General features: G+C 39.7%; 1 protein-coding gene across 1 annotated transcript in view; it reads left to right on the top strand.

Annotated features, from left to right (window-relative positions):
* The first annotated feature begins 2,810 nt into the window (after window positions 1-2,810).
* The window catches only part of AGPAT5 (1-acylglycerol-3-phosphate O-acyltransferase 5), a 54,382-nt gene continuing 34,864 nt past the window's right edge, over window positions 2,811-22,328 (top strand). The window contains exons 1-3 of the mRNA XM_027715480.2: window positions 2,811-3,256; window positions 17,999-18,068; window positions 18,282-18,397. Coding sequence (XP_027571281.1) covers window positions 3,038-3,256; window positions 17,999-18,068; window positions 18,282-18,397 — 405 coding nt within the window. The 5' untranslated portion in view covers window positions 2,811-3,037. The remainder of the gene's footprint in view (window positions 3,257-17,998; window positions 18,069-18,281; window positions 18,398-22,328) is intronic.

The following is a 22,328-nucleotide window of genomic DNA, read 5'->3' as shown; positions in this document are numbered from 1 at the left end:
GTCAAGAGACAGAGTTCTGGGGGTAAGACTGTACCACACTCCCCCAAAACTCCCTTGAGACCCCTCTTGGAGAAGAGGGACATGGACTCCTATTTTGGAGAGCAGTTTGGACATGCAGCACCGGAGAGAGAGAGGAGCTGAGAAGCTCAGAGCGTCCTGGAGCTGGACCGGGACGGCCAGATGGAATGCGGGGGGGGCGACCTTGGCTCCCCCCTTGCACTGCTGCCACGGTGGCAGCCTGAGAGACAGGGCACAGAGGCCCTGCAAGAGATACCAGACCGTCACGAAGACCCCCCTGTGTCTTCGTGATATGACCGTGGTGAAACGACCTTGTCTGGGGTTACGAAGCCCACGGAAGACCCCTTTGCCTGCATCAAGGGGGCCGAGGGAGCTTGGATACCTCCCTCGTGAGTGCTGGCAGAAAGCCAGCCACAGCTGCTGCATGCATGAGATGAGAAGAAGAAACCTGCTGCCTCAGAAGATGCTGCTGCTTAAGGACTGGAAGGGATCTGTCCTTCTTTCCCTCCTGGACTTTTATTTGGAGGGGAGAAGAGATCTGATCCATTGTAAATACATATGTCATGGTAGAGATAGTTGTGATCATGTGTATAATGTGATATGGTATTTATTTGTACAGTCATTGTAATATATTCCCTTTCCCCCACTTTGAGTCTGGTGTGTTTTGTCTGGAAAAACCCATCTCACATTAGGTTGAGATGTGGGAGGGGGAATGGAGCTAGGGAATTGGATTTTGGGACTATCTCAAACCATGACACTGAGTCAGATTCAAGACAGGAAGAATAGACATGTAAATAAACACATGTAAATAAATATAGTAGGGCGTCACAAATCCTAAACTGGAAAAGTATTATTAAAGTGGACAAGTCCAGCACTTAAATATAACAAGAAATACCAGACTAAGACTGATTGATTAAGTTCAGCTATGTATTACTTTTCCACTACATCTGTACTGCCTTTGGTGCATAGAATGGGTATTATTTCTTGATGAGCCTGGTATTTTATTTCCCTTTTTATTCAAAGTGTCTTCATGGGTAGGGTTGGAAGGGACCACAGCATGTCATCCGGTCCAAACTCCCTCCTTAAGCAGGCTCATCCTAGAGCACACTGCATCTTCAGTTCCTAGTTATTACATGATAGCCAAACTGTTCTCCAGAGGCAGAATTGTTCATTTCTGCAGATTTTTTAAACACATAATATGCAGGTTCTTCAGACGTATGACTGAATTTAGAATCCTGTAAGTAAAAATATGGTTTTATATACATGGAATTAGAGGCTTCAAGTTTATTCCTTGATATGAAGATTATTTTAATTCCCTTCACATTCGTTTCACTGCAAGTCATCTCTTCAGGTTGTCCACTGAGGTTTTACCCTCTTCTCATAAAGTTAATCTGCTTTTAAGCCTAGACAGCTTAACTTTGCCATATTTTCCCCAATCCTCTGCCATTTCCCAATCCCAGTTCAGATTGCTAATCTACATTTTCCACTCCTGATTACAGCCTCATTAAACAAACACACCTAGTTGCTCAGAATCCTTGTCTCTCTCTGCCATTGCCTTTGTGAAGCAGCGGGTCTGGATCCCCTCTCCAATCCATCCCACTGTTCCACCCACACTAGAGCATTCGCTCCTCCATATCTGGCTCTGCTCAAATCCACTTCTCTGTGTTGTGTTGGATTACTCTGTCCTCCCTGTATTATAGTGAATTACTTTCTCTTCCATGTGGCCACGTTACAGACATCACAAAATGGAAGCTTCCTCCTCACTTTACTGTCTAACCTAGCTTTGACAGATTTAAAGCAGAAAAATTTCCTGCCAAAAGAGGCTGTGATGGGGAAAGTGCTTCTACTCAGCTCTGGTAGTCCAGAGCTGAGGGTAGTGTATGCAGTTACTCAATGAAGTCAGAAATGTATGCACTAATCAGGATGGGGAGCCCTGACAGAAAAGCTGCCATGACCCCTCCTACCTCCCTTTCTGGATGGGGAAGTGAAATAAAGATCCTTTAGTCTTGTTAGGGACACAGATGCTATGATGAATGTTCAGTGTTTGAAGAGAACATTGCCACAGACTTCAACCTAGTATCATTTCCCAAGTCTTATTTTGCAGAACTCTTCAGGATGCCACTTTCAACACACATTAAAAAATAGCTAGCACGAGGTCAACAGCACTGAAGGACAAAGCTTGTCCCAGTTAAAGCCTGGCAAAGGAAACAGATCTTAGCAGAAGGTATTGAGCATCCACTTCTTTCAAAACAACGAGATCTTTACAAGTTTCAGGATAAAACTAATTGTTTAAAGACAAGGAATAAATGCCTCGCTATAATAAGAAATTCCTTCCGAGAAGGTTATGGAACTGTTTTCTTCAAGACTTCTTGTATTTTCTTGAAAAGCAGTTGGTGCATCTGGATGCTGCTGCCACCAGATTATTGGGGGTCAGAGAGGAGGACGCGAGCCAGGCAGCTGCCTGCTTGTGCGAGAACGCGTCCAAATGCAGACTGGTAACGTGAAATGCCTCCTAAACCCTGAGCACCACTGTGCCTGGAGCTTGCAAAGGGAGAAGTTTACTTTTCTTAGTGCTCCACTTTGGAATCGTGGGCAGGAAGCAAACGCGGGTGCCTCGTTTGGCACGGAGCCCAGCAGCCAGAGGCCACCACTGAAGCCACTTCTGCGCGGAGAGGGATGAGGACAGCAATGAATGCACAGTCCCGGGGCAGCTCGGCCCGGCCGGCGCCGCTCGGCTCCTCCCGCCCGCCCGGAAGCGCCGCGGCCGCGGGGCCGCCTTCCTGCGGCGCGGCTCCGCCTCCGCCGGGCAAGATGGTGGCGGCGCGGGCAGAGCTGTGAGCCGGTGCCCGCTCCCGCCGCTCTCTCTCTCTGTCTCTGCCGGCCGCGGTCGCCGCCACTGCTGCTTCTCGCCCGCCTGGCAGGTGTGCCCGGCCCGGCGCGGCGGGCGATGCGGCTGCGAAACCGTGTGTGAGCGCACCGCCCATGTGGGTGTCCCGGTGAGGCCGGGGGCAGCGGGAAGATGCTGCTGTCGCTGGTGCTGCACACCTACTCCATGCGCTACGTGCTGCCCGCCGCCGTCATGATGGGCACGGCGCCCACCTACGTGCTGGCATGGGGCGCCTGGCGCCTGCTCTCTGCCGTGCTGCCCGCCCGCTTCTACCGCGAGGTGGACGACCGGCTGTACACCATCTACCAGAGCATGGTGCTCTTCTTCTTCGAGAACTACACGGGCGTGCAGGTGAGCCGGGCGGGTAGGGCAGAGCAGGGCAGGAGGCTCCGGCGGCCCGAGGAGCGGCCGTCGGTCGGTGGTGCCGCTCTCGGGTCGAGCGGAGTCCGCGGGCAGTTGCGGCCCCGGCCTGTGCCCGGTCCGCAGAGGATCCGCCCCGTTCCGCAGCCGCCGCTGCTCCGCTGGTGATGCTTTTCACGGAGTGTTGGTGTTGTGTTCGTTTTGCAGGTCGGGAAAACGGAAGAGATGCGACACTGGTCGTGCTCTGTCAGCACTTGAGTGGCAGCCGCCTTTACACACTTGAAGCCCCGTGGCCTGTGTTGCACATCTGTAGTATTAAATTGGCAGCAGATGAGGAAGCTATCACCATAATTGTACATAAAACACGTACAAGTTTTTAATAAATAGATTACTTAACCTCGAAATTATTACAGCTTTTCAGTTTTTGTGCAGTCTACCACATGTCAGTCTTTGGCCCTTAAATTTTGGATCAGCCATGGATTGTCATTATTCAGGATCTCAGTTTCAGGTGACTAAGTTGCAATTAGAGGCCTCTCTTGTGTGACCAGCGGGATATTTGCATTCAAGTAATAATACCTCACTTACAAAGTGCTGTGTTTGAGATGTTACATATTTGTCTGTAATTTGAAAAGTAAGCAAGGAGACTTTTAATTCTGCATGTAAAAAATAGTTACATAAATGACAGGTGCTTCCTGCACCTAAACCTGACTTTCAAAATATTTTGAATATACAGAAGTCTCTTTGAAGTTATTGTCATCTTTAGGTGCTTGAGAGTAAAGAATAGCAACACATGTTGACAGGTGACAGAGCTCATACAAAGAAGGCCTTGTCCATGTTTACAGCTAAGGCATTTGTCCACTTCCTAACAAAGCATTTATTTCAGAATCAGGCTAGATCTTCCCTAATTTCCACTCTTGAGTACAGTTGTAGGGCTTGCTTCATACCGATTTTGATGGAAACACCCAAAGCCAGCTAAAGATACAGGAGCTGCACGGTTTGACATCAGAGTAAATAGTACAGATACAAAACCAAAGTGAGATCTTCCTTTAGTGGTGGTTTTTGATTCAGCTTGTAACTCGTGTAACTTCACCCTTACGTCTTGTCCAACTTAGCTAACTTGTGTTGTGCTTTACATATCTGGGTTACTTTTTTAAAAAAAAAAAGAAGAAAAAGGGAAAGAGGGAGTAGTAGCACACAGATTAAGTACTTACCATTTTATCTGCCTTCTGTAGTGTCTTTAGTGCAGATACCTTGATGTGTAGTAATACACCTTGGTCATTAGCTGCTGAAAGTAGCAGTATAGTAGTTTAATTCAACCCAATCTAAGAATGAGAACCAAAAATCAGTATATCAATTGTAGTGGAAAATCTACTCTAGTTTCCTATGATTGGTGTGCAGAGAGTAGCAAACACTTTGAATTTTTTATAAGAACTTCTATCCAAAAAATGCCTATGACATAGAGGTAAAGAAAGGAAAATGCTAATCGAAAGAAACAAAAAGGTAGCCATAATCTGTTGACCTGTTTTATTGCATTGATAAACTTCATACACACAAAAATGGTGGGAGATAGTACAGGTGATCAATTAGGACAATATTAAAATAGAGATGCTTTGTCACAGTAAGTAACAGATGACGTTAAGAGATGATGGAAGAGGAGACATATGTCATAAGCAAAATAGTAACTGAGACTGGAAGGTAAATAAAAACTTGGAAAGTACGTGCATATGTAGGGAGGTAAGAGGTATAACCCTTACAATTCATGTATCATTTAACTGGAAGATGCCCCCCCTTTGAGGAGGAGAAACAGAGTGTCCTTTCAGACCTACTCTTGCGAACCCTGTACATGCTTAACTTGAAACTCACAGTGGAAAGTTAACCATGTGCCTGAGTGTTTGAGATTGGGATGGTAACCTGAGAGCTGTTTTAAGGCATATAATTAGATGCAGAAGTGTAGCATCATTAAACTTAATTCCAGTAAACTAGCAAGAATAGTGGCTTCATAAAGGCAGTTGTAGGGCTTTACCAGCATTAAGATACCGTAATAGCCATGAGAGGGAGGAATTCCATGTCTCTTTCAGGTTTTTTAGGTTATTCAATAGATCGAAGTGTTTGGGGGATATTTTTTTTTGTAACTGGATAAATGGAAGGCCAACAACCTCATCCATCAGAATACTGGAACTTGTTGTGTAGTCTCCCTGAAGTCGTTAGATTTCTACAGATGCTTAAGTGACTTATTTTGGCAGTGATGCCATCTTACTGTACATAAAAAGTCTTTATTTATGTACTGTTTAGCATTCTTTGGTTTTTCACTCAGAATATTTGTGGCATTTCCATACAAGAACGCTCTAAGGCAGTTGTGGATCTTTGAGGTGTCCAATCTTAAAATAATTTGCTGAAATTCCCATTAATCTGAGTTGGGTGTTAATAGAGTAAAGCTGGTTTGGATCATAAACATGGATTATTTTTTTGACTAAAATAACTACTACTGCATCATGATATTTACTTTCTATGTATTTGTCAGGAGGTGATGTTTCTATCTTTCATCTGGTATTAGTCCATCAAATATCTAAATCTGTCTCCCCCTCATGAGTGTATGCACAAGCATATTTTTCTTCTTTTTTTTATTATTCTTGACTTGGATGTTTTTAGCCCGGTTTGTTAAAAATCTAGTTCATGCTAGGAAGGCTTTTTATCTTTGTGGCAGTATCTCTTCTGTTGGGAAATGTAACTAAATAAGATGATAACCTGATCTGCATGACAGAAAATTTTGAAATACGAGTGTTTCCCTTTCTCTTAAGTATTTTTTTTGAGTTCTAAAATAACTGCAGATCTATAGTTGCCATGAGCCCTAGCTGAGTACTTATGTTCTAGACGGTGGCTCATAAAGTAACTGTACAAGTTTCTTGCTTGCTTATACTGTAAATACTTTCCCTTTTTAAATTTTGGGTCAGACACATTTTTCTTCCACCAAAACAATTTGTTTTACAAAGCCTGAGAGAACTCAAGCTAAGTTGGCATCAGTTTAGGTTTTCCAATAATGTTAAAATTTGTTAACGATTTGCCAAAAATAGTCCTTTTTGCTGACTATCACACAAGAGTTGGCTGTAGAAAATTGAAGAACCAGTATTTAGAGTACAAAAAGCAACCAGAGCATCCCAATGCTGTAAGTGAGGTAAATTGGACAAAGCCAGTACAACTATAAAGTGAAATCCTATAATACTGTGTAAATTTGTCGGTGCAATTACAGTTGAGCGGGTTTCCGTGAATTTTTTTAAGGAGCTATATATGAAATTAATTCATATGTGGCATTGTGACACTGCTCCTCAATAATCTCTAAAATTATAAACTCACAGTAATGAAAATGTGTAAATGCTGTCTGTTGGAAAGTGGCATAGAGAGAGCAGCCCTGCTTTGGCCCTTTGTTGGTTTTGATGCAAATGCAGTTGTGTTTTCCCACTTGTCCTGCTGTGAGCTGCAGATACCCTACAGTGCTGTTTTCTAGGAAGAATATATACATAGTGCTTGAACACTGTGTAAAGTGAATCAAATGCTATGTAAAGAAAGTCTCAGAGACCAAAGGATGTTAATTTTATCAGTGATGAGCCAAGGCAGTAACTGGTACAAACAGGTGCAATTCACACACTTTGGAGGACTTGCATTTGCTGGTGCTAATACTTGATTTGGCCCCAAGTTTTTAAATCATCAAGTAGCTGATGAACTGTGGTGGTATTACTGCATTTGTCTTTACTGTGTTAGGGCAGTCTGATCTTTTACATTTTGTACGGACAATGAACAGCTGAATCTTTCCCTAGAATATGGAAACTAGAGTGGCTGCAAATATGCCTGTGATTAGGGTGTTTGAAGAGCTGAAAGGACTAGTGATTTATTATGCTGAATGCTCTCATCTCTCTCTGACCCTTAGCATCTTATCCCAGTTGCTGTCAGGGTGATGAAATTAATATCTATTGTGTTTGTGCACGTTTCAGATCAGATGAGGACTAAATGTTCTTTAACTTTTTCTGTTGTAATTGGTTTTGATGTTTTGTATGGAATGCCGGTGAAGAGATAATAAATCATCACTCAGACATCTTCTGAAAGGATCATTTTCTTCTGAAAGATTTTGACAATTGAATTAAATCCATAATTGAATTAATGCATATGGATTTTGTTCAGTACTTGTGTTAGCTGTCATTCCCTACCTCCACTTCCTGATGAATAGCATTTTTTGGAATTGATGTTTTCATTAAAGACATTTTGAAATTGTGTTTTTTGTTGTCATTATGGGATTCTGGAAGGGCCGTGAGAATCAGATGCTACCTCAGTGGTTTTTTAGCAGAGCTGCAGTATTTCTAACAATTATTTTATAAAATACAAGAGATCCCTGTTAGACAGTGCAGTGTGCTTCCTGGTTTGATGTTGAAGCTGTGTCTCAACAAGGTTGAAAACTACTTAGGGTTAGAGCAAACTAAAACTTTGTGGAGATGTTATGCTGCTAAACTCTAGATGGTGTTTTCCAGTGGAGTAGAGCCTGGGCTTTTTTCTTATGTCTTGGCTTCCTAGGAGATCTGTGAGGAGAGCTTGGTGTCTGAGACTGGGATAGATGCTTAGTCTTCTAGCTATTGGCCAAATGGCAGTGGACGTGAGTGTGTGTGCCCATCTCTATTCCCAGGACAGCAACCTTCCCAGACAAGATCATCCTTACTTACTCCCTGCTTTTCCTTTTGAAGCTGTTCAGCCGCCCAACAGGTAATTCGTGAGGCCTTAAGGTGGAGATGAGAAGGCAAGGGGCAGTGCAAGTCTAGCAGCAAAGTGGCAGCATAATATAGGGAAGTGCTTCTGGTTGCTGTTGGTGAGGTGGTTTGTCATCTCTTAGGAAACTGGTTCTTCCCCTCTCCATGATGGGAGAGGCATCATAACCAGGTTTCATCATGTCAGGGTGAAGGTTTGCCTTTGAACTGCTTTCTGTCAGTAGATGTGAGTGGCAGGGTCTGACTCCTCGAGATGAGGATCCACTTCCTAGGCAAATGCCATAACTGGAAGATCCAAAGGAAACATCACTTTTAACCCTTCTTCAGTTGTGTTTGAAAAGAAAGCGTTGGCCATTGCATTTTGGCATGAGACTGGGTTTATTAACCTGTGCTTGAGTTCCCTGAGCCCTTTTCCCTCTGTAGCAGCTCAGGAGTGGGAGGGTACTGGGGTGATGTGGGAGCTGAGCAGGAGGGCACAGAGCTGCTGTCAAGGCAAACCTCTAAGCTCGGGCGGGAGCTGAGCAGCCTCCCAGGGCTTGAGCTTTATTAGCTCCTGTAATTTACAGCAGTAACCCCAGTTAGCACCTGCTCATGTTGCTGCTTTGTGAAACAATGTTAGCTGTTGTGAGGCACTTTGAGAGGTTGAAATAATTGCAATTTGTAATTTAATTGTGATGGTAGAAATAATGAAGTAAAGGTCTTGGGTAGAAATTTGGGGATTGGTGGACTGCAAAATTTGAAAAGAAGTGTAGTGAAGTGTATCATGTTTATGTGGTAAACTTTTGAAAGAAACCTAGTGAAATTTTTCTGCTGTGATACTGGCTCCATTTAAAGGGTTTACCCTGTCACATTTCATTAGCGATTTCAGTGCACAGCTGTCTCCAGGCATATATGTATTTTATAGTATACAACAAAGTCCTGTGTGTTATTAGAGCAGAAATGAAGTGATACCTGCTAAGCCCAAGGGATGCTACTTTCAAATTAAGATGTATGCCTAATTTTAGACTTTACGTTCAGCTGGCAGCAAAAATAGATACATTAGGTATGTAAGCTTTGTGCTCTTTCTGTTTTAGATATCGCAAACCAGATCTTTGCATATATCTTAATTTTTATTCTATCTGCCTTTGGTTGTAGTTCTGAGGATGAAAATTATGTCCTTCAGGACTGGTACAATGAGATACCAGCTACGGTTCCGGTGTGCTGCAGATTTGGCTTTGGGGCAATCTGGAAAGAATTTAGTATGGGGAGATTCCACATTCAGTGCTGATCCTGATTATCCTCCACTTACTGCCTGATATATGAAAAATAAAATAAATAAATTAAAACTGAGGTCTGTTAGCATTTTATAGAAATCCAGTATCAGCTACCTGAACCAAAACCGTTGTTTGGGTTCAGAAATTAGGAGCTTTGTGTGAAGATTTGACTAGCATATGTTTTCTAATTGGGAAGTCACAGCTGAATCTGAATTTCATATTGGTCTTATCTATTGGAGTCTCAATTTAAAAGATGTGTGTTTACATTTGTAGGTTAGCTACATGAATGTATGAAAGTATTAAAAAGTATGTGTCAGGTAGGAAAAGCTAAGGAGTCAAAGGGCAAGTTTGAATGCACTTATAAATTCTGATTCCTTTGGCCAGTAAGTTTTGCAATCTCATGGTTTGATTTTAAAATTTTCTGTTTAAATGTTTTAATTTTAGTATCTTAAGATTTTTTGTGTATTAAGGTTTTAATATAATTTGTTCTAACTTTACATAATTTGTTACACATTAAAATAAAAATTGTATTTATCACATTTTTTTAAATTACTTTTTTTTTTAACCTGCATGAGTTTTTGACACTTCCCTCTTTTTGCATTTTACTGTGTTTTGGTAGATACTGTGCCATGGAGTTTTACAGTGATCTTCCATGCCCTTTCTTTCTGCTTACATAATATGTCCAGGTACTTTATGTAAGGATGATTGTTAATTGAGATTGTTAATTGTTTTTTCTCCTAGTACTCTACGATTGGACGCTGTTTTTGCTAAGAGAAGATTCTATTCATAGTTAAACATTTGAGTGCAGTTATTTCAAACTTTTTACTTCAGGCTTACAGAGTATCCTTTTTTTTTTTTTTGTCTGTTTTAGTTGTGTTAGGTAAAGTAGGCTCAGATGTCAGGGATTTTGACATTACAATTATGAGGAAGCATATCTTCTCAGGGGAAAAATACTCTTTAATCTATCTTCTGTCAGTTTGAATTTATCCTATGAAGGGATTTGCTATAAAAAAATCAGGGAAATAATTTTCTTTTGTTCTTTTCATTTCTGTCACATATTACTTGTCATTTCCCTGTTACAACTAGATCCTCAGTGTGGGAGTAGGAAATCATAGCATTTATGCTTGTTTGATTTTTAAATGTAAAATTAGCTACACCTGATTTGGTCAAATCTGTATTTTAGCACATAATCCAAATTAGTATTTTTTTCCATCTAGTTACTTTGAACTGTATTGTGGTAGTCGCAGTAATTTTTCCTGCAGAACTTATGGATTGACTTGAAGAGTCGTTCCATTTTCTAAGGCTGCTTGTGAATCTGAGGGCATGCATTTTAATTTTGAGTAAGCAAACATAGTGCATGCTCCTGAGCAAGCTGCAGGTGAACCGTCTTAATCACATGCTGTGGTGGTGAGCAGATTAGCATGATTCTCATCTGGTGATTTTTTGTAGCTGATATAGTTTACTGTGTCCAGTTCTGGAGCCAGAATTGTTGCCGCTCTCTCAGATACCTCCTTGCGTGTTCTCTTTTGCTGTGTAGTGATTCCTTTGCCTCACTGTGAAAGTCCATAGTGCTTAAATTCTAAATACTTAGTGAAAATTATGTGTGGAGAAGCTTTCAAAAATCTTATTCCACAATTATAAGCAGAGAACATAGAGGTTTCTTAATCATCCCCTTTCCCATTCATGTCAACTTATTGACAGCTTCACACCGGTTTAGTCTATACTTGATAAAAACACTTGTACGAGTATTTCAAGTAAAGATACAACTTCTCCTTGAAGTCCTAGATATTTAGAAGCAAAGTTCCTATCATAAAGAGTTCTGGCTAGAGGAAACACTGCAAACTGTCACAAGGTTTCCTGCTTCTGGCTGATGTGTGGTGCACAAAGGTTATTTCCAGAGTGAGCTTAATGTACCAAAGTAGCTGCTGTCTGGGGGGAATGGATGGGATGGGATGGGACATGGACATTTTGTATTTTCCACTACAGAAACGTAATAAAATAAGCAATAGCCACATTAAATGTGGGTTGCTTTTGCCTTTCTTTTAAGGAGATTATAAAAATATGTGGGAAGAAGTCTTCAGAGGTGCCAAAGGCTTATAAAGGAGACTTTCTCCTATTGGAACAGATGGAATACTTCCTTCCACTCTTGTGCTGGAAGGCATGATTAGGTTTTGTGTAATACCAAGATGCCAGATGTTCAGAAAAACACTCCTGTTGAAATCTCAACTTATAAATAATCTCCTTTCACATGTGCTATGTACATGTACATGTCTGAAGTATGTACAGTTATTGTTAAAAAAATGTAACTAGTGGTGATTTACTATAAAAATTATTTAGATGCTCTAATTTTGACTTTCCCAAGTGATTGTAGTTGTGGGTATGTGCCATAGAACTACATTGTAATCAAAAGCAAGTCATTTGGAGAAAGATCAGTAAATTATTTGGGTGCTGAAAATAGGTTTTATTCAGAATTTAGATGCCAGAATCCTAAAGTCGTGTTCTTGATAAGTCTTGTGTTTTTTTCTGTTAGCAAGACTAGAACATCTAAGTTATACAGATGCCTTTTTAAAATTTTTTTTAAGGATTCCGGGGACGCGTTATCTTTAATTCAGCTCAGAAACTGTAAAACCTTTGTAGTCAGCATCAGAACTAGATGACTTCAGTACATGGGGTTAGTAACACTGAATGAAATGTAATGTTCGTAAAAATTTGTCAATTTAGACCATGAGACTAAAAGCTAGTATGAAAGCAAAAATGTACATACTTCATATTTAACATCATGATTCATTCCTGCATAATCCATATAGGTTGCTAATATAGTTTTCTTATAAAAAGGAAATAGAATGGCAATAAGTGTATTTTCTGAAGTTCTGTGCTCTCTGATTCAATCAAATGAAAGATGTATTTTAAAAAAAATTGCATTACATTACATACAGGAATCCTTTTAATATTTCCCAGAGCTTAGTCTCTTAGCAATGGTTTTCTTCACTGAACCTCAGTAAAATCCATAGCTGCAGAATGTTTGAGTGAACTCTGCTTTAATAAAATGGATCACATGATGATTTTATGGTTTGCTGCTGAGCCTGAGCGAGACTTCGGACTTGTGCAATTATGTATTGAGCAGATAGTCTCTAAAAAGATTGAGGTGTAGCAATAACATGATCATTACCTACAAATTGTATGTGCCCTAAAGATATTTTTAGAAAAATGATAAACTTTTTTTTTCAGATCTAGAGAAAATGCAACTAAAACCATGACAGTCTTTCCCCTTCTGTCCTATTCATATTCCTTATGCTTTAGGCAAGTGGAACCTGTATCTATTAAATGTGAATAAAAGTGCTTTAAAAATAAATATTTGAAATTCTTATAGTAGGACATCTGAAAATCTGAGAAATTTGTCAGCAGCAAGTGTCAGTTCCCTGTTTGTATCCTGTCTTGAGCCTGCTCCTTGTCAAACAGGTAAATAGATTCTGTGGTCTGAGGTACTTTCTGTAGAAGCTCAAAGGACTTGTGTCATCAGGCAGGTTTTTAGTCTTTGTTTAAGATGCCTGCAGAGGTCAGCTTGCACGGGAAATATGCTGACTTCAGAAGCTGTTACTCGGTGGTTGTTCTGGTGGTTGGTTGATGCAAGCTCCACCCCTTCACCACAAAATTGTATCCAGAGTTTGTAACAAACAGATGAGACATACGCCCTAGCATACTATGTATTTTAATAAACACCTTGTAGTAGTGCCCAGCTAACAAGAATGCTCTTGTCCCAAAGAGCACACAGTCCTAGTTATTAATTGGGAAGAAATACTGAAATGGAGAGAAGTGCATCTCATGAGGGTAGTACAGCTGAGTATATGAAGTCTATATGGTTGTTTTTAAGTGTTGATGTCGTGAATATTCTGTTTCTCCTCTCTTTCTCCAGAAGAGGGAATGTTCTCCCCATTATCCTACTACTTTTATCCTCCTTTCTAGTTGCTATTGCCTGTGCTTGAAACTGATGTTTTTCCTGATTGCAATGCACCACCTTCACCAAGTGCCCCAGTGCACATCAGTCTTGTGGAAGTAACAGCAAAGAAGGGAGCATCATTCTGCAATTCACACCTAGTTTCTTTGCATAGAGAAGGGAGGAGGGTTAAGAAGGCTGAGGAACCAAGAGTGAGTGTGCTGGTAGATGTGATAGGACATCAGATGAGATGGCCCGAGTTTTTACCAGCAATAACCAGTTGTTTGCCTTACTACTACAGAAGCAGAAGTGCCAGATCTGCTTGCAGATCAGCTTCTAACTGCTCCCATTATCAGCTACATCCAATTATAATATTAAAGTAATCATCTTAGGAGTTTGGTGTGATCACCAGTTGACCTGCAAGCAGGTCTTCAGATAGTGTGATTACTTTTACCTCTTGAGTTATTCTTGTCATGGCACTGTTTACTGATGATATAGCTAGGACATGATTAAATGATCTATTTCATTTTCTTTGGTATGTACAGATTTCATAAGCAAGAAGTAGAACTCTAAATTAGGAGTGTCCACCTTGTTGCAGTGAAAACCTCTGGAAATTCTGAGTTATTCAGGTGTGGCTGCCGTGCAGGACTGTTTTACGTTGCTACGTGACCTACCACATTAGCACAGCCATAATTGAATATGTTGCACTGGAAGAAGCAGAGGCTGGTAGTGAAGCTGAAACTGGTGTCATCAGATTACCCAGGAGCTCCCATTTGCACACCCAGATCAGCCTATCACTGAGTTAGTAAATTCACTCATCAGGAGAACTTGTAACCTCCTGCCAGTGAATCAGAGCTACATGTGGACATGACACTCCAAGGTGTGTCTTGTGCCCGATGAGCATGTGAACAACTTGGTGTATTGCATCCATGGAAGCTGGATACCAGCCTTCCCTCAGAAGGGGATCTAATAGCATCCTTTATTTGAGATCACACTGAATTGAGTTTGACAGCACTACTGTGTAAAGAGATCTGAAAGACCCACATTAACACTAACTGTATTACCTGTTATTGTGAACTGGGCTGTGAAGCAACCAAAACATGGCTAAAAGCATGCATTTTAATGTTGTGTACACAAGTAATATTTGCAATGTTAGACTGTAAATCTGCATATTAAACATTTTCCCTCAGATCTCTGCTTGCTTTGGCTTGATGTGTTGCTCTTCCTTTTAACTTGTTTTCTTTGCTTGACTTCATTTTGCCCTTTTTTTTTTAACACAGCAGATTATATTCTAAATGAATAGGATCCTCACATTCTGCATTGTGGCAGACAGAATATTTATCAGTTCTTTAAGCTGATAGGTAGAATGTATGTATGTATACTGTGACATATGGAGAGCTAGGTACTTAGTTTCTGAAACTGAAAATTGCATCCCAGGCATATCCTGCACCATTTCCCTGGTGTGCTGGTTGCAGAGGGGAAGACTACTCCCTCTTGTGCTCTTCACACCCTGAGAGAAGCATTATTCTTCTGAGCGGGGCTAGGAGTCTTTTAGCCACTCTGATTTCTTCAGATTGCTTCAAAAGGGGCTTGAATACAGCCTGGCACTGTGGACACTTGTTTCTGCCCTGCTGTCCCTGATAAATCACTCAAGTGCTTGCCTTGGAGCATGATGCTGATAAAACCAAGGTTGTGGGTTCGATCCCCATACGAGCCATTCACATGAGAGTTGGACTTGATGATCCTTGTCAGTCCCTTCTAACTCAGACTCTTCTGTGATTCACTGTTGCCCCCAGATATCTTCTGCACCATCAGACTGAGAAGGAGCCAGAGACTGCATGGCCTCTGCAGCAAGGAATTCTGCAAAGTTAGCTATGTAAAACAGCAGGGAGTCAGAGGTTTTCTGGACACCATGAAGCAGAGTACTATATCATTTCCTTCTGCAACTATAATATACATTAGGTGCTCTGGTTCACCTAAACACATCAGATTGTCAGAAATTGGAGACCTGTCCTGAGAGGACTCTTCCCCTGCTTATCCACAAGCAGGTGAATTCTTCAGACATCATCTCAAAGGGAAAAGGACAAAATTTCTGCAAGATTCAAAGCTCTAACTGTTACCCCACTGTTGTGTGTGATGAAAATTTTCAGAAACCTGATAAAGCAAAAACGCTTGGGTCTCAGAAGGAGAGCTGTGTGGGTGCCCACAGAGTAGGTGTCTCCTGGGATTGCAGGCTGGAAGTTGCCATTCTTATCTGTTTGTAGTATCAGTCTTAAGTTTGTAGCTCAATTCCTAGCTGAGAGTGTCTCACATGAATAGGTGTTTGCTGGCCTTTAGTGAACTGTATAAGCCTTTTCTCAAGATCAGTGAAATAGGCAGTGCTGAAGTGGATGATGCTTCAGTTAAAGCGGTTGCATCCTCTTAGGCTGAGCCATCTGAGCAAACAAAATAGAGCTTCCAGATTTTCTCATTCTTATATTTGCTTTGAAATAAAATGTCCAGTTTTTGTGTGTTTAATGAGAACTAATTATAAATAGGAAAAGATTTTTATTTTTTTTTTAATTCTGTACAACAGTATTGGCTGTGTGTTTTACCATGAGTAAAAGATTTTGGTCCATACCGTTATGGCGAAACATAATGTTGTACACAGAAATTGCTTACAGTAATAATGAACAAATGTTCCTTGGGATTAAAAGTGAACTAGATCCAATCTTATTGAAATAAAAAATAATACAGATTAACTGTTATATTTGGCAGACAACATTATACATGTTTTTTTAAGGGAATGATCCTTTATATTTGTTTTTACTCATGCAATAATCACAACTGAAGGCTTTAAATTGTGGGTCTGATTACACTGAGATCTTGACTTTGTACATGAAAGTGGAAATATTTACAAGTTGAAGTTAAAAATTGTACATTTCAAACCCTGTTTCTTGTGTGGGGCAGCTCTTGGGGTCAAGGGCATATTTTGTTTTCCTCTTGTTCTTATTTTTTTTATATATTTTAGAAAAGCTTAAATAGCATTTAGGACCTTCTGGTTTAGAGATTTGTTGTTTTGGACCTTTTCCCTTCCTCTAAAGCAGTCTTTGCCAGAAACGGCATAGTGGAGTCTTAACTTGAAATTAAAGCAAACAGTGTTTATGGACCTCACATGTAACAGTGCTGGGAAAGTGTACTCTTGGAAAATGAGGCTTTAACTCTGTAAGTGAGAATAGCAAGATTTATTTCAGTGGAATTTTTGCACCTGAACTGTAAGGTCAACCTTATACTGAACAGTGGTACCTAGTGTCAGCAGTAAGGTTATAAATTCTGGAACTTCAATGAGAAGACCACTCCTATAGCAAAATCTTGTTTGAATTTCTTGGATACTGTTCAAAATATACGTGTCAACTGACTTGTTACAAATAATGTTCAGTTAGAATTTATTATTGTATGCCTTTTTTTGGGGGGGGCAAGGGAAATTAATTCAGATAAGTAATGTCCTCTTTATGCTCAATGATCTCTTGTTCACATGTTTACTGAATATCTCAGTTTGGCAATATGTGGTTTCTGCCTTGGAAACAAAATTTAGTCAATAGTGCGGTTGCATTTTCAAAGAGGAAGCAGAATGAATGTGAAACAGACAGCTTTTATGAGGGGTTTTTGTCTAGTATTAACAAAACAAGGCACTACCCATCCAATATCACAGGTTAACTAAGAGGTGGGCAGATCTTCTGGAGATGCTGTTTGAGACCAGCATATGAGACTTAGCATACTAAATGATACCAATCAAGATCTGAATGTTAACTAGATCTTCCAGATAAAATTCCAAGATTGTCCAGACCAGGGAAGTGATGATAACAAGTGGGTAAACCTTCCAAATAGCACTTTGGTTTTTTTGGTGAATGGACTAATTTTGCTGTAGTGTGTATATCTGATACAGCTAACTTCTAGAAATGAGGAGTACACCCACTGGTATTGGCAGAGCAAGGGCTAAATTCTGCCTAGAATGTACTTATTGGAAAAACTAAGCTTCATTAAATAATGAAAATATTTATTAAAGATAATTGAACAGCTGTATTGATTCTTCAGTTCAGAATTAATTCATTTTTCATTTTGTATTTGATATAAAAGGAATTGAATTAATCCCTTTTAAAAGGGTAACTAGGATTCCTGCTTCAGCGTCTTGCTTCCTGGTCCTGCTCCCACAAGGTTATTTCACTGAGGCCGTTGCCTCTTAGGGTGAGAAACTACAAGGTTAAAGGGTATCTTTAATATAACAGAGAAAAAAGCATAAGAAAACATGCTGGCTGGAAGCCACAGACCAATTTAAAGACACCTCTCAACCTCATGCTTTTTAATTCGTTCTTGATGGTTAAAATCATGGCAAATGGTTGAGATTGATCTAACCCAGGAAAACTTAACATTTTAGATTGGATGATAAAGAGTGAGTGTCTGGCTGAAGCATGTCTTATTCATTAGATGTATAAAGTGAAATGGTGATTTTTGTACCTGGCTATTAGCTTTAGTTATCTAATGGAGGGATCTTGTGGATGAAGGTCAGCTTCCATGGATCGAGTTCTAGGGCTGAAGCACAAAAACAGAATAGCTTTCCTAAGCCCTTATTAATTAATATTTACAGCTTTGTTGATGAGTCAGTTGTCTGACACAGTGATAGAGTGTTTGTCTGTTGATGGTGCTAACTTGCTGACAGTTTTCCTAGTAAATAGCCAATTACTGCATTGGATGTCGTCACTGCCTAATGCAATGAAAATAAATAATAAAGTAATACTGCATATTTTTTTAATTTTTTTAGGTAATAATCTACGGGGATTTGCCAAAAAATAAAGAAAATGTAATATATTTATCAAATCATCAGTGTACAGGTTTGTATTTTTTTTGCTTGTCTTAGCACTTCTATAGGTTTAAAAAGTCTGCTTGTCTCTTTACTATGTCTCTTTCCAGCCTTGCCCTAATGAGCAAGAACTTCTAGTTCAAAAACCTTTAATGACATTTATACGTACACCATGTGTTTTGTGTTTCATCAGTAGCAACTAAGAACTAATTTAACTGAGTATGTTGGGCTTTTGTCTTTGCAGTTGATTGGATTATTGCGGACATGCTGGCAATTAGGCAGAATGCTCTTGGGCATGTCCGGTATGTCCTGAAAGATGGCTTAAAATGGCTTCCGCTCTATGGGTGGTATTTTTCACAGGTAAGCCTGTTCACCTTTTCCTTGCTGTTTGTGGGTCAAATATGTAAGATGTACTTTCCCTCTGTTTGCCATGCATGCTGGGAAGACGTAGTTCTGAGCTGGCATTTATTTATTTGGACATGAAAATAGCTGGTTTCACTCGGTGTAGTTAGATGTGTATCTTAGTTGAGAGACAGTTATTAGACTCAGTAAATGAATACGTCTTATGGATGGTGTTTATTACTAGAATTAAAACTGTCTGTTAAAAGCATTTCAGAATTTTCTAGAACTTTGTTCTTTTTACAGTCCAAAAGTCCACTTAGCAGTAGGTGTAAACAAATTTTTTTTTCTATGTATCATGCTACAAATTGGGAGTAAATTGGCATTTCTGTGCTGTACTTATTTATTTTTCAGTTGTTTGGTTTTACCACAATATAAAAGAGAAAAATTGGATCTTAGTGGAGGAAAGGCAGCCCCGTGAAAGTATTGATGGTTTTACTTTGGACTTTAACTAAGCAAAAACCTGAGTCTAACAATAATCCTATTACTACATTTTTCTTTCTCTTCTTTCTGCATAATGCTCCTCTTGTCGCTTTTAATTTGAAATCTCAACCTGATGTGACTCAAAACTACACAATTACTAAGAAACAGTGGGCCATGGTCATTGTACAGCCAACATGCTGAGCAGATGTGATCTTCACTCTAAAATGGTGGAGAGCAGTGTAGATTACTTAAAATCCTCCCTAAAATCCTCTGAATTTGTCATATCTTTGCTTTTTCTGAAAGCAGGACTGTTTTTAAATACAAACAAAATGTAGAGGGGGATGTTTTTGAAAGTACTGGTTTGTTTTTCTAGGTGATCAGAAATGGCTTTACAGCACTTATCTCAGGATTTAGATGGGTGCTTCTTTGTTAGAATAGAAATAGAGTTCTGGATAACTGTTCCAAAGTGCTTGTTCAATAAGATTTTTCTGCTTTGTCTTTTCTATGTTCTTATGTGTTTGATGAACATGAATCTGCGTTCTGTTCCCCCACCCCACCACCTGGGCAAAGAAAAGCAAAAAAAAATCACTTAGAAAAATACTTCTAATAGAATTAGACTGTTTGAACTTACTGTCAGCCCTGTCCAAAAGGGCGGGGAATATTGAGAAAAATACTATGCTCAGTATGATTAGAACTATATATTAGTATGCAAAGGAATATATGAAGAGGTGTATGTCTGAAGAGGAGAATTTACTCTTTCCCTCATCTTTGGCATCATATTCAATGTTTTCAACTTGATAGTTGAAAATCTTTGTTGTCTTATGGATGATTGTCTTAGACAGCAAGTAGGTTATAGATCTTGGCTCTACTAAAACTGGTATGTTTAGAGAAGCATATACTTCAGAGAAAATAAGAAAACGGTTCACAATTTATTTTGTTGGTAGGTTTGCTGTCCCAGTCCCCTAAATAAGTTCAAGCTGTCAGACCCTGTCATACCTCACTAAGGGTATCCTTTGGGAGAAAATGTACTTTTCAGTTGTCTGATACTTGTCCCCAGTCATTCTCTACATTTTTCATCCACTAAAGTGACCAGTCTGCTGCATGGAAATATTTTGCTCTTTGTCCTTGCCTGTAGTCATTACATTGGTGGAGATTTAAGTCTGTTTTAATTAAAATACAGACAGGATGTATATTCCATCCACTATCACTATGTGTCCAGAAATTATTTTTTTTCAAGATTTTGGAAAATTACTTTTGCTATCCGGAATATCCAGTGCTCAGTTTCCTGACTGGTATATTGACTGTTAAAAGAAGGTTCCTGTGGAAATTAATCTGAATGTAGCTTACATTACTAATCAAAACATATATATTAAATAAAATCTATTCAGCTTCAGATTCCTCAAAAAAATAAAGCTTCTACAAGATTTAGTGAGGGGTGATTATTTATGTATATATATATATAATTAATTCAGTGACACAACTGAAAGGCAGTGGTGATGCATGTGTGCTTAAATGACTGAGACGGGATGCTGAAGGCCTGCAGTGCGAGCTAATAGGTATTTTTATTGTTTTTATCACACCAAACAGTGCAAAAACATAAAACACTTCCTGCCCTTCCTGTTGATGTTCTGTCAGTGATGTCACTTACACTCCACTAAAAGTTTCCAGAGCCACACAATTACGCCATGCTCACGGAATTCATATTCCCTACCTCAGGTAAACATCCTGTTTGGAAATAAACGTGGTCTGGATGTCCAGGAGAGCGAAATTCAGGCACAAAGGAAGTATATTTGTAAACATAATCCATTGTTGACTGAGAGAGGGGCTTTTAAAGTACAGCGGAAAAAAATTATAACCTTAAAAACAGTACTTCCAGAAATCTGTTTTGAAAGGAGTTCATATATTTGATCTCTTACTGAAAAGGAAATGCAATACAAATTGGGGAATTCAAGCTATATACAATGGCATAACTAGCATTCTTCTTTGGAGGCAGCTATCTAATAGCAAGAAAAGAAAAGAAACACTTAAATTAACCTGTTATGTTTCAGGTCTGATTTATAAGGTGGAACCTATTTCAGTGCGACTCGGATAAATATTTTGATAAATATTTTTGATATCTCGCAGTTCGCCTGATTTTTTAACACAGGAAGCATGTCTTTATCTCTTCTGTTATTCAGCATCAGCTTGTTCACCCTTTTGGTTGTTATTGAATTTTAGCGACATATTTAGTTAGTGTGGCATCTTGCCTCTCTTTAGCTTTGTAACCCTGAGCCTTGGGGCACCTGACACAGTGATGTATTTGGGTTGTGTGCAGCAAATGCTGATCTTACACTACATACTTTGTCTGTTCTTACGTGACCGTATGCTCATTTCCTTCAGAAGTACAAATTGCTTCTGAGCATTAAGAAATCTGAGGTGGGACACCAGATGAGTCTTTGGTGTTATGGTGTCCCTGAGGAAACTCTACAGTAGTAACTTCATTTCTCCCAGTTAACAAATTAAACAAGGAGAAGTTGGTTCAGTATTTTTCCAGTTCACTGCAACTGGTTAGTAATTTGATAAGGGAAGACCTTGATTTCAGCCTTCTCCCATTTATCAAAGCCTCACCTAACTCAGCTCACACAGAATGACGACTTACCAATTACATGGAAGTCTTGTATAGTAGATGCATTATTTCTGATACCAAACTGAGTTTGCCCTTCCTGAAAGGGGTAGTTGTGGTGAGTGTCAGAATACAACTGTACTTAAGTCTACTTAAGAATTCTACTTCCCTTTAATAGTGTCAGATCTTAAAAATGGTCTTATAAGTGGAGTGTGGAGATAACTTATAGCTCTCTGTTTACTACACAGCTTTGGAACATTTTTCTCTTCATGCTGTTATCTGTCTGGAACTGTTAATACTGCTTATGGGATGGTCCCAATACCATGCTCCTGCCTGCTAAAGGCCAAACTCAGTGGGCTGGGGAATTCTGTTTATGGTTTTGGTCCCCTGCCAGTCACAGCAGCCCAACTGACTGTTAGAGCTGGCTACTTCACCTTGGCAGAGAACCACAGACAATAATGTTAAGACAGAATATGTAATATGGAGTTAATGCACCATTGACTTTCATGTTCCTTTTCACTGCAGCTTTTGGAGGACAACTTAAAAGTCTCATCAGATACCACTGTCTAAGCAGCTACACGGCCATCTCTCCATGCCGTGAAAAGCAAAGGCTGAAAGCAGTTTGCATGACCTCTTCCTAACCCCTCAAGCTTTATTTTTGGCCATGCCATGCCAGTTCCACACACAGCCCCTGTTTCTACAATGTGTACTGTATCTTTTCCTGAGATCAGACATTTAAATGAGATTCAGCTCTTAGTAGTTTTAATCTTTCTGTCACCTTTCTGTTGAGCATGTAAAACCATAAATGGACAGAAGTTGTCTGACAAAATCTAATACTAATAGTCAAGGTGGACAGAAAAGAATATT

Source organism: Pipra filicauda, unplaced genomic scaffold, assembly GCF_003945595.2.
Source record: "Pipra filicauda isolate LSUMZ 115617 unplaced genomic scaffold, ASM394559v2 scaffold200_size1382263_pilon, whole genome shotgun sequence".
NCBI lineage: Eukaryota > Metazoa > Chordata > Aves > Passeriformes > Pipridae > Pipra > Pipra filicauda.
Note: the sequence above shows the minus strand (reverse complement) of the source record. Positions and strands in the feature narration are given on the sequence as shown.